This window comes from Cheilinus undulatus, linkage group 3, assembly GCF_018320785.1.
Source record: "Cheilinus undulatus linkage group 3, ASM1832078v1, whole genome shotgun sequence".
In the NCBI taxonomy this organism is placed as follows: Eukaryota; Metazoa; Chordata; class Actinopteri; order Labriformes; family Labridae; genus Cheilinus; species Cheilinus undulatus.
This window is the reverse complement of record NC_054867.1, coordinates 46,478,379-46,494,855: the sequence shown is the minus strand read 5'-3', so window position 1 is coordinate 46,494,855 and position 16,477 is coordinate 46,478,379. Positions and strand designations below refer to the sequence as shown.

Genomic DNA, 16,477 nt, shown 5'->3' with positions numbered 1-16,477 from the left:
CCCTTACTCTCATAATACAGCATTCTGGCTGAACAGTTCCCTCATTAGACAGAGAAATGAAATAAGTTGGAGAGTTTTTCACATGAAATGACCACCGGTCCGCTGGGGCCTCTCCTGGCCCTCTGAGTCTGTGTGAGTGGCTGAAATCTGTCAGTCTGAGTGGATGTGACCCAGCCCCCCCGATGAAAACATGTCAGGAAAACACGTTTCACTGAGCCTTGGCTGGACATAAAGGCACTCACAGCCGTATGCCTTTACAGGGAAAAATACTGTCTGTAAAGACTACGTGGTAGCTATGCTTCTACTATTATATTATCTCTTTAACACTAGAACCGCTGTGGATCTCTACATACCTCAAACAACCAACGGGTCAAATTTAATGTCATTAAAGTGCCTTGATTTTCATAAATAGCACTGATCAAGGACTGATAGTTAACCACTGACATTGAACAGCTTATTAACCACAGATAGCAAACTAGATCACTGTTGGAAGATGATCTGTCACCCAGAAAATTGTCTTTGGACTGACTGCTAATCCCGAAACTTTCTCATCACCATATTCTTCCTTATTAAAAGCAGTTAAAAGCACTTAACTTACATTTCACAATGGTAAATGTCTTTTTCCCTGTTTTATTCATGTTGAAGGTTGATCTATCGACTTCTGATTAGGCATTGCTGTAAGAGAGAGATGGTGTGAAATAAAAGAGTGGGAAAATCAAGGCTTTCTTATGGGGTAAATTTGACCTGCATGGTGGTTCTAGATATAAACGTCCATAAAAAAATTTGGGCTTAGGCAAAGATTTTTTTTATGATACCAGGTGCTGTTCAACAAACTTTTAGGAAAAGTCAAACAGTCTTTAAAACTTTATACACATAAAATAAGATACAGTTAAAGACCAGCCTTGGGTAAATTTTACCCATTGGCAGTTCTAGTGTTAATTACAAGGAAGTTAAATAATTATTATCACGTAGGAATCTGTTTTTATCTCAGTTGTAAGGTGCTTGTAACTTGAAAGTGCTTAAAAAGTTCTTGAATATGACCTTTAAATTTGTGTATGAACCCTGATAATTGCTGGTATCTTCCCATCTTAAATATTTAACTTGTTTTTTTAATGGTTCTGTGACTTTGTATGGCTGCTCCGGGTCTTGTAGAGGAGATATTTAATCTCTGTGCAACTCCCTGGTAAAATAAACGTTTTAAAACAAACTAAACAGCACATTAAAGATCTGAAAACGGATCTGCAGTGACATTTTCTACATGTTGCCTTAAGCAAGGCCGTCCATAAAGTGGTATAAAGGGGAGAGCTTTCTGGGGCCCAGCCAAATGGAGGATCCATGGAGGTCAGCAAAACCACTCCACTGTAAAGTTAAGCTGTGATAACCATATTTCATTTTTGTTTTTACCTTAGTAACTGTGTGTTAAAGCAATACCAGTAAAGTTGCAAAAATAGGTTAAAAGATGCAAAAATAGGTTAAGAGAGACAAGAATTGGTGTACAAATTGGTGGAAAGTATTAAAGTGGGAGAAATCAATTTAAAATGGCAAAAATAGGTTCAAAATGTCAGAAAATGTCAGAAAAGGTGGTGAAATTGGATTACCAAATGGAATATTGGGTTAAAAGTTGCAAAAATTGGTTTAAAGTGGCAAAAATGGAGTACCTGGGGTGAAACGTAAGCTGAGAGTGAAAAAAATTTGGCTAACAATAGAAAAAACAAGAATAAAAGATGGTGGATGGGGTTAAAAAGTGGAAGACTGGGTTAAAAGTGGCAGAAAATAGGTAAAATTGTGGCAAAATGGATTTAAAACGGCAAAAAAGAGACATAAAAAGAAGCTAAATTAAACTTTAAAAGTGGCAAAATGTGTTTAAAGTGGCAGAAATGGAGTAACTGGGACAAAACATAAGCTGAAAGTGAAAAAAAACTTGGTCAACAATGGCAAAAACAAGCATAAAAGATGATGGATGGGTGGTGGAAGATTGGGTTAAAAGTGGCAGAAAGTAGGCTTAAAAAGAGGCTTCATTAAAATCAAAAGAGTAGAGATTTGTTTAAATTGGCAAAAATGGATGAGAAATGTAATAAAAGTGGATTACAAAGTACAAAATGTGTTTAAAGTGGCAAGTAATGGGAGGGGAAAATTTTTGGAACGGGGTTAAAATGTGGCTAAAATGGGTTTAAAGTTGCAAAAAATTGTTAAAAAAAGATGCAACAACAGGCAAAAGTGGCAAAATGGCAAGTAATAGTGGCAAAAATGGATGGAAAAAGTGGTTAAAAGGTGGTCAGAAGAGGCACAAATGTATAATTTCAACATCAGAGCCCAGCTTGACACAGTTTTCAGCTCCAAAATTAGGCAGCTGTTAGCCAGGACGCTGATCCAACACAAATGCATTTATATCACCAGTAAATCACAGCTGGGGAGGACCCATTCTCTGGGTTTGTCAGGCCTGGCCTTAGGCATTAATAAAGTTCAACACTAAACCTTTTCTCAAGGAAGGCTCATGACATGCTGGTTTAGATTTGGTTTGGTTTTGAGTATAAAATACTTTTGAACCACTAAAAAGTGAACAAAGTCAGAAAAACAACCATCCTCTGCACCAAAAAGCCTCCAGCAGCTGAGAGCAAATTAACCAACAAGAGCCTGAAATCTTTTGGCACAGTTTAATAAGCCGTAGTTTCTGAAATGTCAGTGTTGTTGTGAGAGCAGAAACGGAGCTATAAATAAACAGCTGGGCTAAAAAGAGGTTGCACACACAGAGATTTATTCCAAAATGAGATTTTAAAAAAACCTGACATGAAAGTATAACTGAGTTTTTGGAGGTGATTTATGGCGCTGATTCTGCTCGCAGAGCTCCTCAGGCGAGTCGCCTCAAAGTGATTGATTGTTGTAAAGTGCTGCAGCCCCAATGGCAGAAGTCTGCTCACCTTTAGCCTTTAAGTTTCCACTTCACACCCATCAGGGGATCGCCAGAGGATCCCAGACTGCACACAGGGTCCAAACTTTGAGAGGGAACTTTTAGCTTGACCTTGAGACAGATCAATATAATCCTGAAAAATCAATTTCCAACTGTCAGCGAGAGAAAAAAAACTGCCAGGATGGAAGGAAAACACTATATCAGCCTTTTTCCTCTGCTATGAAGTCTCTGCCTCAAACCTTTCCTTACCATCCATCCATCCATCCATCCATCCATCCATCCCAAAAGGAGACTGTTTGCCTCTAAAAACCACCACATAGATACTTCCAGAAAAAGACAGAAAGGTTAAAAATGTTTGATTTTATGGTTTCTTTAAATTGTAAATACATATTTTCCTCACCCATCACTAAGGTGATCTAATACAGCAACTTGACCATAAAATCTAATTTTAAATGATCAGTTTAAGACTTATTAATGACAGTAAAAAAAGATGCTTATTGAACTGCAGCTTGAATGCAGAGGGTTCTCAGCTTGTTGTCACAGCTCACAAGCATCATCTATGACTTTGAACTGTGCAGCATTTATTATTATTAGAAGAATTATCATTTCTGTGTATTTAGGGTCCTCCTAACAGTCGGAAATCTGAAGCTTTTTTTCTGAAGGTACAGAAGCAAAAGTATGGAAATCCATTTCCGCCAATTTAAAAAGAAAAATGTGAAAGTTAGGAAATTCTACAAAAAAAAAAGAATCTTAAGTCATAATTATGCGATTAAAAGTCATTATTATTGGATTGGAAAAATCAAAATCATGAGATAAAAAGTCGAAATTCATATTTTTCGACTTTTTATCCCATAATTTTGATTTTTATCTCATAATTATGACTTTTCTCTATAATTTTGATTTTTCATTTTTAAATTTTGACTTTTTATCTCATAATTTTGACTTTTCATTTAAGATTTTTTACTTTTTATCACATAATTTTGTCTTTTTTATCTCATTACAATGACTTTATATCTTATAATGACTTTTTATGTCAGAAATTTGACCTGTCCTTTTACAATTATGACTATTTTCCTGTAATTTTGACTTTTTTTCCTCATAATTTTGACTCAATATTCTTTTTTTTTTTTGTTACATAACATTGTGAACATTCAAATTTGTCTTTTAAAGTGGCAGTAATGGGCTTCCATACAAACGTGTATTTTTTTCTATCGATGAGCCTATCTCCACTATCTCCACTTAGTAAAACAAAGTGTAAAGATATGTGAGAAAAGTGAAAGAAAAGTCAGTGCATTGCATGCTGTTAGGACATGGTTCACATAGGTTCCAGGTTACCTTGTCTATCCAGAGATCTTGGAGGTCGCAATTCTTCGCCTGCTTCAAGGTTGTCAAAGTTAGATTTGCATGTATTGACTAAAATAAGAAAGCAGTTTATGGATAGTTTGTCTAAAGGTCTTTTGGAAAAAACATGTGTGCCTATTCTGTTGGAATTTTATTAATGAAAACACTCACATTTTTATGTTAACACATGAGTTTGGATACATGTTTTTCCGTAGGGTTGCTGAGGAGGAAATTAGCTTATCTTAGATACACTTCAGGCACGGTTATGCTTTTGGCGTGGACGGCTGCATTGATGCAAACTGACACAGAATCATGACGCTGAAACGTCTGGTGCATTTATACCTAGCACCAGCTTCCTCCTCACTGCAAACCGATATTCACCCAAAAGCTAGGGGGCAGTGTCTCCAGCACGGTTTAATGAAAGTTACAAAGGAAGAATTATTGTTTACAATGAAGAGAACCACAAAGAGGAGGTGATTTGTTTACTCTTGTCACTAAAACAAAAATAGAGCAGAGATAGTCTCTGTTCTTTAAAGTTCACCATGCATCAGTGTCTGTTGCAATTTCTTAGAAAAATCACCACACAGGACCCCAAGGAATGGGCGTGTCTTAAGATTTTATGTCACGTTTGACACGCGGACACTCGTGACTCTGCAGATGCATCAAGCATAAAACAGGTTTTAGAGGGCTCCATGGAGAAATGGTCATGAACTGCTTATATAGTCCAGAACTACTTCTTACACAATGCACTGCATTCATCCATACTCATATAAATGTACTCACAGTACCTTGCCTGCATTTGTTTTCATGTGGCCCGAATCCAACCACAGATCTTTTGCTCAGTTGGAGGCTCACCAGTCTAAATACTCTATACTTATACCAATGATATAAGAAGATGTTCCTTATATTTTCCTATCTTTAAGAGTCTCTGCTTCAAGTAAAGGGGTTCAGAAATCTTGTTTACAAGGGTCTTCCTTATGAGTTAGGCTGTGTGAATCTTGAGACTGACTGAAGGATTTATCAGTGATCATGGAGGCATTCTTGAAGACTGCTGCGGTATAAAGGGAGCTTTGCCTGAAGGAAAGACCATTCGTTTAGCTGTCAGTTGATCCAGTATGTTAAAACCCTCGAGTATAGTCGTGAGATTTAATGTGATGACCGGAGGAATTAACCTGTATCCATCCAAATGTTTCACATATCCATGCCATGGGACATACACATACACTAAGATCAGGACTTCTCAAAAAAATGTTGGAGGGTGAACGTCCTGTCTGTCATATTTATAAGCAGCCAATCAGAGCAGTAAATGTATGCTGTAGCAGGCCTGGAAGTAAACTACATATGAAGCTCAACAGGCAGCCCTTACCTTACCCTCTTAGCCTTTTTTTTTGCTAAGCTGGTTGTAAAAAGAGCAAAAACATATTTTCCACCAAGAAAAGCTTCCATTGCATTTATTTGCTCCTCTTCTAATTGATAAATGTTGACCAGTTATGATAAAACAGCCACTATAGCTGCATCCATGCTACCTTCTTAAACTGTCACCATGTTTACAGGCTACACAGTACAACTCAACAGAATTGAAAGCTACTGCCTCTTTCTCCTTAAATGACCCTGATTGGTGCGGCCTGGGAACATGCATTTCAGCTAAAGCCTTGCAAGACGAATCTGCCTGATGACAGTCGTGGAATCTGGCCAATCCATCGGCTTTGCAAGGTTACAGAAGATTTGAAGGCGGGTACAAGTGGGCAAAATGAGTTTCTGTGAAGAGTGGCTGGGCTCAGCCTTAGAGGAGGGGTGAAGAGCTTGGACATCTGGAGGGGGATCGGTGTAGAGCCACTACTCCTTTGCATCCAAAGGAGCCAACTGAAGTGGTTCAGTCATTTGACTGGAGTGCCTCTTTGGCACATAGTTTTGGAGGTTTTTCCGGGCATGTGCATATGGGAGGAAACTCCGGAGATTGCTAGAGGAATTTGATCTAGTCAGGGGGACACCCCAGAATCCCCAAGGAGGAGCTGCAGCCATCCTGACCTTTCTTCTATAGGTGCTTCAATCAGTTTCAATTTGCCTCTTAAAGCAGAATTCATGGCTGACCTGTTGTACACGATTGTAATGAATTTCAGCAGTGTATCAAAAGAAGTGATCAGGGAGTGACTTTGGAAATTGCCTGCTTATAAATCAGCTGAGCAACTTGGAAATAGCCTTCAACTTTTCATTTAAAGGCATAACATATAGTGAAGTAAATGTTTAGATTTTATCCTTGAAATTGTGTCCCTGGGTGTCAGTGGATGCACCTGTATAGTGTGCACAAAAACGCTGAATCTAATCATAATGGATCTCAGGTGAGAGCATGAAAAGACAAAGTCAGGTGAGGCCAGAGAAAATTTAAGAACATTAAACGTGAAGCACTTATGTAGATTTTTTTCTGTCAGCAACACAGTGACTACCAGAGAAACGCCCTGAGCCAATTAAACGCCAGGGTAATGATGGTGTCCCTGCTGGATTTGAGCCAGTCATTAAAACTGCATGTTTTACAGTGTCAGTGGCAGCAGGGAGATCTAAAGGGATTAACGCTGAACTTTAACCTGAATCAGCAGCTAAAAGAGGGTCACTGGTGAATTTAATGAGGGCAGTGTCTTTGTCATACTGATCTTTAAAACATAACTAGAATTACTTTTAAGTGTTTTTGGTTTAATTGACTCGAAACAACTTTCTGTGTAAGCTCAGATAAAAATGCAGCTTAGAAATTGGCCTGGAGCAAAGGGAGGGGGAATTTAGGGGCACTGCTTGGTTTTGAGGAGGGTTTTTAAGAACTGGAGAACAAAAGGAAGAGAGAATAACAGCTGTGGATAGGTATTTGTCACAGAAAATATACATATAACCAGGAATTTTGTGATTAACTGTGTCAAGGGAGTATTTGTTTTCAAATTATTGTTTTTTTTTCCTCTAGGATGCCTCTAGTATCTAATGGTGATTCTAGAGTGGTTGCCAAATGGTGTGGGAAGGCACACTAGAGTCTTGAGGCAAATCTAGGTGTGCCATGGGATTTTGTACAACCATACACTATTACTAAAAAACTATACAAGAACTTAAGTTACTGTAATACATTTACAAGAGTCTATTTTGAATGAATATGCATATGGTGTGCCTTGAGATTTTGATTTGATCGTAGCTGTACCTTGGGCAGAGAATCGGTTGAAAACCACGGATCTTGAGTCTGTTTGGGCCATAGGCAAAAATTCACATTGGGTCTTTCCAACCAGACTTCATCACCATTGTGTTCAGAAAACAATCTGACACCACCAAAAAAGCAAAATGAGTTACTTCGAAAATATATTTTTTTGTTGAGAATGGGTGCTTTTCAGATGGGGCGCCCTAAGGGGGGTTTCCTACTGTCATTGCAAACTTTGCACATTTTGAGCCACTGCTGTGGTTTGAAGTTTTTCAGCCCTCTGATGTCCCTTTCTGGTCAAAAGTAAAGCCTGGAATATATACAAAATGTACACAGCAGTTAAGTGGACAATGATTTTACTGTCAGGAATAAATCAGCTGGAAGAAGGTCCTATAATAACTAGCAGTGGAAACGAAAGAACATTTGGACACTGGAAGTACTGTCATCAAAAAAATAACTCTCACCTGTGCTTATATACTGAAAATAGGACGGTTGTTCAATTAACCAGAATATTAAGATTACCCTGAGGTTGTGGTTTTTATAGGTTGCATGCACTCGTGTGACCCAGATGACAGGCAAATGTCAGATGAAGGGCAGGAAGTGAAGTTAGGTTAAAGCTTCATTTATAACCACATGCTGCAATTATCAGTAGAAGATTTCTACATATATATGTTATGATCCCTATACATCAAAAGCTTTTTAATATTTTCGGGTTTTCATCAATTAGCCTGTTGTTGAGTTGATTGATATAACAAACACTTAGTCCTACTGATCTCTAACTGCAGGCCTACCCAGATAAAGGGAGACAAAATGAGACAAGATATATGAAACTGCTCTCTAATGTGAACCACAGGAGCTGGCTCCTGTTTAAGAGCCAGCCTTGCTTTCCCATTGCAACAAAGAAGGCTAGATGGACATCAGCTGTGGAAACACAAGCAAGATCAGGGCTGACTGGCATAAATCACAGCTAACTGTACTGAACCAAGCTAGACCGCTTTGTGGAAACATACCATATGCTAGCGTTGTCTTAAACAGCTTACTCAGACTTTAGATGGAGACTTTTAACCCATGTCTGCTGTCATTTCTCTTTGAGCTTTTGAAACTGTTTTGCCTGATGTGCAACTACTTTTGCAACACAAAAGTGGCTCCAGATTGGGTTTTTTTGCCCCCCATCTGGAGTTCTTTGCTAAGATGTGATGTCATCTGCAAACACCCTGTTTTCAGGTGTAAAAATGTTTTCAATTAACACATAAGCTTAGTCTCTGGAACCACCAAAAATGCAAATTTCAACATTTTATAATCCAAAATTCACAAGTCTTGTTTTTAAAATATCATGTATCATGTCTTTTCCAGAGCAAATGCTGTTAGATGGGGCCCTCTTAGGGAGGTCCCCTACTGCCATTGCAAACTTCGCACATTTTGAGTCACTTGTGTGATGACAAGATTTAATTCTTTTCCAGAGTGAGTGATGTGAGATGGGGCCCCCTTAGGGAGGTTCCTTGTTGTCATTGCAAACTTTGCACATTTTGAGTCACTGCTGTTATTTGTAGTTTTTAAGCCCTTGGTGGCCCCTTACTGACCTTGCATTCCAAGCAGTTGCCTGTCTCTCTTGTTGACAAGCAATATCTCTGTTAGAAACATCACTGAAGCAGTAAAAGTAGCAGAGCAACTGTGGTACATTTATAAGAGGAAGGTGAAAAAAGAGCAGTGAGGTGAACATATGGACGAGAGGAGGTAGATACTCTAATGGCTAATGAATAACAGACATCTACATGTGTAATTATACATTTTTAGGCAAACACCACAGAGACCATCTGTTTATTTATGTTCACACCATTAAAAGACTCAAAAATTGTGAAATAACCAAGAAAAGGAAGTATATCTCACTTTGGAAGGAAAAACAACACCTGCTGAGATAAAACTTCGCTAAATTGGTTTCTAAAAAGTAAAAAGAGTTCTTAATTTATTGCCTTGTTTTAGATACTTAATGTGCTGTTGATAATTTAAAGAGGACGATTGAAGTAGGGTTTATCCTGTTGATTATTTACTTGATGGCTGTTCCTGCTTTGGATGTCAGATTGTTTTAATTATTAAACCCGTGAGGATGTTTAATATCTGTCTTTTAATGATTTATCCAACTATTAATCATGCAGCATACAACCCTGTGAGTCATTATATCATTAAATGCATGCACAGTCATATGTACAACAAGGTTTCTGTGACAAATCTCAGTGCACGCTCTGCATGTTCGACATTATGTGTAGTAACAGCTGTTGTGCCCCCCCCCCCCCCCCCAGGTGTGCAAAGTCCTAAACACCACCACCATCAGCTGCTTCGCCCCCTCTCTGAAGTCGGAGTACACCGCAGACCAGGAGACGATCAAACACGTGGACGAGTTCGGCTTCGTCTTCAACAATGTCCAGGCTCTGCTCACCTACAACAACACCAGCTTTGTGTACTACCCCAACCCTTACCTGGAGCCCCTCAGCCTGACCGGCGTGCTGGAGCAGAAACCTGGAACTCCCATCATACTCAAAGTAAGTCACCTGCTGCAAAAAAAATTAAGCTCACAGATACAATATTTCCCACTGACAGAGTAATACAACATTAATGTCAGTCAACGTTTAGTATAACGATTCAACTGTTTCCACTCCAAATATGACTCACAGAGAAGGCATCATAGGCAGCATAAAAATGTCTGCAAGACGTCTACAAGATGATTACAGTCATTATACTAATGGCCCAAAATTGCATGGTGATAATTTATTGAGTTTGTACCGTAATTCATGTGAATAAAAGAACACCAGGTTAAACACATTAAATCAGCAGTACTGCAGAAGAATGCAGCCTCATCTAAACAGACTCTGACATCAGATCAAGAAGTGTTCACTCTTTTGTTAAGAGATTTTTCCTTTATTTGGAAGAGAATCAGTACCTGGCATTGTTAAAAAATAAGAGTTACTTTTGCAGTTACTCTGTTGAATAAATAGGGTTGAAATACCCGAGTGTAAAAGGCAAAGTGTCAAGAATAATGAAAAAAATCCTTCAGTTTGGAATGTGAATCCTTCAGTATTTCACAGTTCAACTGGGATTTGGATACTGGGGTAAATGTTTTATTCAGAATCAGGGGGTGCTTATTTCTGTATGATAAGAAGCTGAAAAATTATTATTTGCCTTTGAAAATATTTTTAAAAAGTCTTCGAGTTAGGGCAGCTTTTAGCCATTATTTCTGGCATTTCTATCAGCCAATTACAAAAAAATCAAACTACAGAGGAAAACCTAAAACAAAGAAAATATTACCCGTATTTCAACTCCAAAATATTTTATATAAATCAAACGTGAGTTCAAACCAGAAAGAAACACATTTATCAGTGAAAGCCCTTGATGCTAATGATGCTGTAGCAGAGCAGGTGTTACAGTGTAACAGGTGACCGTATAAGATGGTGACCTTCAGCTGAAAATGTCAGTGGTTGATGCAGCAAAAAACTCAACGTTCTGCATCAATCTGAATTATACTTGCCAGACATGAATTTAATGAAAACTAAACAAAAGGTATTTTTAAATTTTGAATGTCTGTTGTTATGACAACCAGAGGTGCATTGATTGTCACCACACAGCAAAATCTTTAGAGTTAATTCAACCCCCATAGTGATAACTATAACACTTTCCTGAGTTTCAATAAGTCTTATTCATTTTACCACTCACAGTGTTTTCTTATTACACAGTAAAGTGCACTTTTAACACAGTCTCAATTCCTTTTATTTGCCTGTTAATATAAGTGTGTCATCATTTATTAATAACAGAATGCAGAACTTGTTTTATTCTTACAAAGGCAGGCAATGCTCTTCTTAAAAGACATAAAAATCAACACGTGAGAGATCCCTAACTAGTGGATAACTTCATTCATGATGCAAACACATCTAACACGAAAAACAAGGAATCCTAGCAGGGATCACTGTCCAACAGGCAGCATCAAAACAGACATGGAACAGATGATAGATCCTGTAATCTTTTTGTCTAACCTGTGCTTCTATACTGAAACCAGGACAGTTGTTCAATTAACCAAAATATTAATGTAGTATTTAGTTCTGCGTACTCAGAGGTAAGTGTTGATTTTTACCACAGACAATATAAACAAAGAGAGGTAGGTGTCTCAATTAAGAGAACGAGAGGCTAGCAACTTCAAATTAAGTTTACTTTTATTTACAGTTTTTAGGTATATAAAAAAGAAGTCCAACTGGACCAATATAATTATAGGCAGTCAAACAATAAACATAAGCACAGCTACCACAGGAGTGTGCAAATTTGCTTCTACAATCTCATTTGATGCAGTAGTAAAAAACTTAGATCTTAACAGTTGATGCTCTTTAATACTTCACACCGTCCCAAAATAAGACCAAACTCGCACGGCAAAATTGGATAAATCACTACAATTAACAAACACAGTAAACAAAGGGATCGTGCCGGCAGAACAACTACACTTCTGGATTTTACTATGACTTGAGGATTGCACTTTGCTTATTAATATATTAATATTTATAATATTTATTAATATTAATATTAATATTTCATGTAGCCCATTCAACAATGAACTAATATTAGTAGAGTGGGAAAAGAAACAGCAACAGGAAATAGCACCACAGTCCTAAAAGAAAATAAACAATGCATCAAAATACTATATACACATATGTAAAAATAACGATTCTTTTAAAGAAAGTAACTGGAAACATACCTTAAATTAATACACCAAGCACTTAATCAGCCGTGTGACTAGTGTTGTGGTAAACCCAGCTAAAAACAAAAAACAAAATTACAACTCTAGCTGCATGATTCAACAGCTTTGCTTTGATTTAATAAAGCAGATAAACATTTACTGCAATCGACAGATGAACTTTACCACTAGTACCAATGGCTACATTAAAACAACTCACCCTATGCAGTCATTTACAAGAGAGTGAAACACTGATTTAATAAATCATATCACATGTGAAACAGCCTACCGTTGGTAATGCTTCACAGCGACATTGCAGCAGAGTGTCCGTCGTTCGTTATGTTTTCTGGATGCTCCAAAATAAATATACTTAATTTAATGAGCTGTCTTACATGAACTTTTAAATTGCTTGGCCAGAGTTGCGATTAAACTATGTAGATTGCTTACCGCCAGCAAATGTTTGTCAAGCGTGTGCTCCTCACAGCACTTCCTCATTTAGCCCTGTCTACGTCACCCTCATATAGCCTCCCGCAGGGAAACAGCGGTTTTTGTAGATTGTGTGCACTTGTGATCCAGATGACGCACCTGTTGCTGCCTGTTGTCCTGCTTATTTCAAGTCCTGGTGGCTTTGTATGATGTGAACTTTGGCTTTTGACTTGTTTCCGGAGTCGAAAGCCTGTTTGTAGATTCTGCAGTGCGTCTTAACATTTTTCTTTGTGAAAATGGCATGGGTTAAGTGTGTCACAGCTCCACAGACAGTGCGGGTGGTATGCTGGAGTGTCAGACATCGCCATGTAAACATTAGACAGAGTTAGCAATGCTAATGCTAACAGTGCAGAAATTGAGCCATATAGCTCCTGCGGCATTGTGTATCAGGGAAGTAGTAGTAAAGGAAAATATGTGCAGAATGAAAATGTTCTTAGACTGAAATGATGTACAGTTAAAATAATGTCTTTAGGTTTTTTTACATTTTGACTCAGTTCAAACTTTTTCAAATGTTTATTAGCAATCCGAACATAAAATAATTTTTCCTCTCTACTTTCAGAATTAAAAGTATAACAACAATGTGAAGAGGAATATGTTATTACTTTTGAATATTTTGAATGAATTAAAAAGTGAAAAATTGAAAATAAGTCAGATTTTCTGTTTAAATGCCAGATGCTAGAAAAATAAACAAAAGAAGATGGCTTTTAATTTTCTCTTTCTGTCTTTTAAAGAGTCGAATGCCAATGGTAGAAACGAATAGCAAATTAGATTAAATACTACATGCGAAACAAAAATTTCTGCACTTCAGCCAATTAAAAGCACACAAATAAGAAGTTGTTTTTCCTTTGGCATTTAAAAAAGAAGAAGTCCAAGGCTGGGAGAGGAGTGAAATGTCAAGAGTGTAGCTGAAAATGAAGCATTTGTGCCATTTCAGAAAAGAAAGTGCAGAAAATGTTTTCTTTTAACTACAGAGGGAAGATCTTTGGATATTTTGAAATTAAATGTTGGAAAACTGGTTGTAAATTTGTGAACAGACCCAAAAGAATCAATCAGTGGCAGACATTGCACAGCTATCTTTGCATTCACAAACAGGTCTACATAACTGCAGATGTGTGTGTACTCAGGCTTTCAATCATTTAAAATGTTCAATTCATTTGACTATTTCTGTAGTTATTCTTGATTAATTTTCCTTTTCTGACACATTTTGAAACTCTATGTTTTGCATTTTAATCAGGTTTTTTTCATTCCGGTTTTTGCACTTCTTTAACGCTTCAGGTCTTAAGCTATTTTTTAATCATTTTCTCTCACCTTGACTTATTGTCTTAAAAAGCTTGTAAAAACATCAACCTTGTGGTACACAGTCAAGCTCTAAACATCCTTTAAGGACAACCTTGGCTTAAAGAATATGCAGTAATGTTATTAGAATTTTAAAAAGTTATGGGACTATAAATACAAAAGAAAAAACTAGACTGAAATTGAAACTCAAATATTTATATATGTGTATATATGTGTGGCACACACAATGACTAAGACTTTTTTACGCAAACATGTCTTCTATCTTGTGGGGACCAAAAAGTGAAAAAAAAAATCATTCTGTGACAAAAAGTCTTCAAAATATTCACATTTTTACAGAGAAAAAGTCATTTCACTTTTTTATATTGGCTTATTATGAGCCATTATTCAAAGCGGGGTCCCGTCTGCTGTGACACAATGGGCCACATCACAGGCTCTCTGTCTCTCTTTCGCTCAAGTATTAGCTATTCATGCTGTCTCCAGCATGATTTAACTGCTGAGGCATGCACAGTTTGACCGGTGACAGCACAGCCTGCCATTGGTTGACAGCCCCTCACAAAGCATTTTGTTCGAAAATAATGGATACATGATATTGGATTTCTGCAGCTGATATTTAGAATTAAGAATAATTTCAGCCAATACCGATATTGATATCAATATTTAAATGTAGTTCAGACCTAAAACACACAATTTAAAGTTCAAGGATGAACAGATTAGCATATATCAGACCTTATATCATACTTTAGAGAGTAAGGAATGATGACAAATAACGAAAATTGACAGGTCTGTTGGTCCAGTCTAAAACTTCGCTAACTTATTTGTTAATACAGCCAATATTTAAAGCTAATACAGCCAGATATTTACAAGCGAAATATGGGTTGTAAATATCGGCATATACCGATATCATAACAATAATATTTAGCATCCATATCGAAAATTTGGATAACTAAGGGATAACTAAGGGAGAAGGGAAAAAAGTACATTTTTGACAACATAAAGCGCAGATACATTTTGCTTGTCCACTGAAAAATCTGCAAAATCTTATTTTTATTTCATCCAGCCTCAATATAAGTATTCCAGCTGAGATGCAAAAATCAAGAAGACAAACTATAACAAAAAAGCTCATATCAGTCTTGTTTTTACACATTTGTGTATCAATAAATGCATTTACAACAATTTTTAAAACAGTAATATCTCCCATTTTCTTTATCACATTTTCACAATGTGGAGATGAACATCAGTGTGAAGAATTTTTGTAATGTCCTTTCTGATCTATTCCCTTTATATATATTTCTGTATCTGTGTTTCAGGGACGTAATCTGGTGCCATCTGCGTCTGGTGGAGCGAGGTTGAACTACACGGTGCTGATCGGAGACACGCCCTGCTCTCTCACCGTGTCTGACACTCAGCTCCTCTGCGAGCCTCCGAACCTCACCGGGCAGCACAAAGTCCTGGTCAGTGTGAAAGTCTTTCTACCTCCACGCTTGATTTCTGCCAATCACTGCGTCTGATTGCCTGCCTGCGTGGAAGTGGGTCACAGTGTGTAGGTCACAGATTGTGTATGTGTGACTGTGTTTGTGGGTCAATGACGGGCTTTCAGTTATTGTCTGCCACTCATGGTCTGCTAGGTTCACAATTACAGCACTTTACCCCCCGGAGTTATTGACAGGCACTCTTGCACATAATGAGAAAAGAGCGGGAAAAAGAAAAGCCGCAGTGATGGGTAATTCAGGGAAGAAAGTCTTTCTTCAAAGATGATTGTTCAGGGAAATGCTCTTTATCTCCTCGTGTTTGCTAATTTAATCCTTCAGTAACAATGCTTTCAATTCATCACCAGCCTCTTTTATTACTCATTATTGTCATTTCTAATGTGAATTTTGAAATACTGCTCTAATAATTGTTTTTATGGTCTAGGTCCAAGTCGGAGGACTCCACATCTCTCCAGGAGAAGTTCACATCCGCTCGGACAGCCTGCTCACCCTCCCTGCTATCTTCAGTATCGCGGCAGGAGGAGGGCTGCTCCTCATCATCGTCATCATCGTCCTGCTCGCCTACAGACGAAAGTCTCATGAGAATGACCTCACGCTAAAGAGGCTGCAGATGCAGATGGACAATCTAGAGTCCAGAGTGGCTCTGGAGTGCAAGGAAGGTGAGGAAGAGCAACTAAAACCCTGATTATTTTAACTATACATACAAATTATTAGTGTCTTACAGCACATCATGTTAAGAACTTAGTTTTTACGGATGTTTTTGGGTCCTTTGATTACTAAATTGTTATTGATATAAAGGATTATTCCCTTGTGAGTGTCCATTTTTAGAGTTCTACGGTGCCTCAGAAGAACTTTTAGATTCCTGATCAAGGACATTTAAGGGCATTGCTCCCCTTATGCCCTTTTTTAAAAAAAAGATTGTATCATCATAATTTGATGGGGCAGGCTGAAATAAACAGGAAACTGGAGCAGAAGGGTTGCACCATATAATAACATGTCTGGAATTTAAACCTGGGAGTAGTACAACAAGGACGTTAACTATATGGGACACCTGCTCCTCTGACTGAGAGAAACTAGTT

At 37.7% G+C, this 16,477-nt stretch overlaps 1 protein-coding gene across 1 annotated transcript in view; it reads left to right on the top strand.

Annotated features, from left to right (window-relative positions):
* LOC121507547 (plexin-A2-like) overlaps positions 1–16,477 on the top strand; it is a 210,553-nt gene that overhangs the window by 157,532 nt on the left and 36,544 nt on the right. Inside the window, exons 18-20 of the mRNA XM_041783970.1 lie at positions 9,716–9,955; positions 15,219–15,362; positions 15,823–16,057. Of these exons, the coding sequence (XP_041639904.1) occupies positions 9,716–9,955; positions 15,219–15,362; positions 15,823–16,057 (619 nt within the window). The remainder of the gene's footprint in view (positions 1–9,715; positions 9,956–15,218; positions 15,363–15,822; positions 16,058–16,477) is intronic.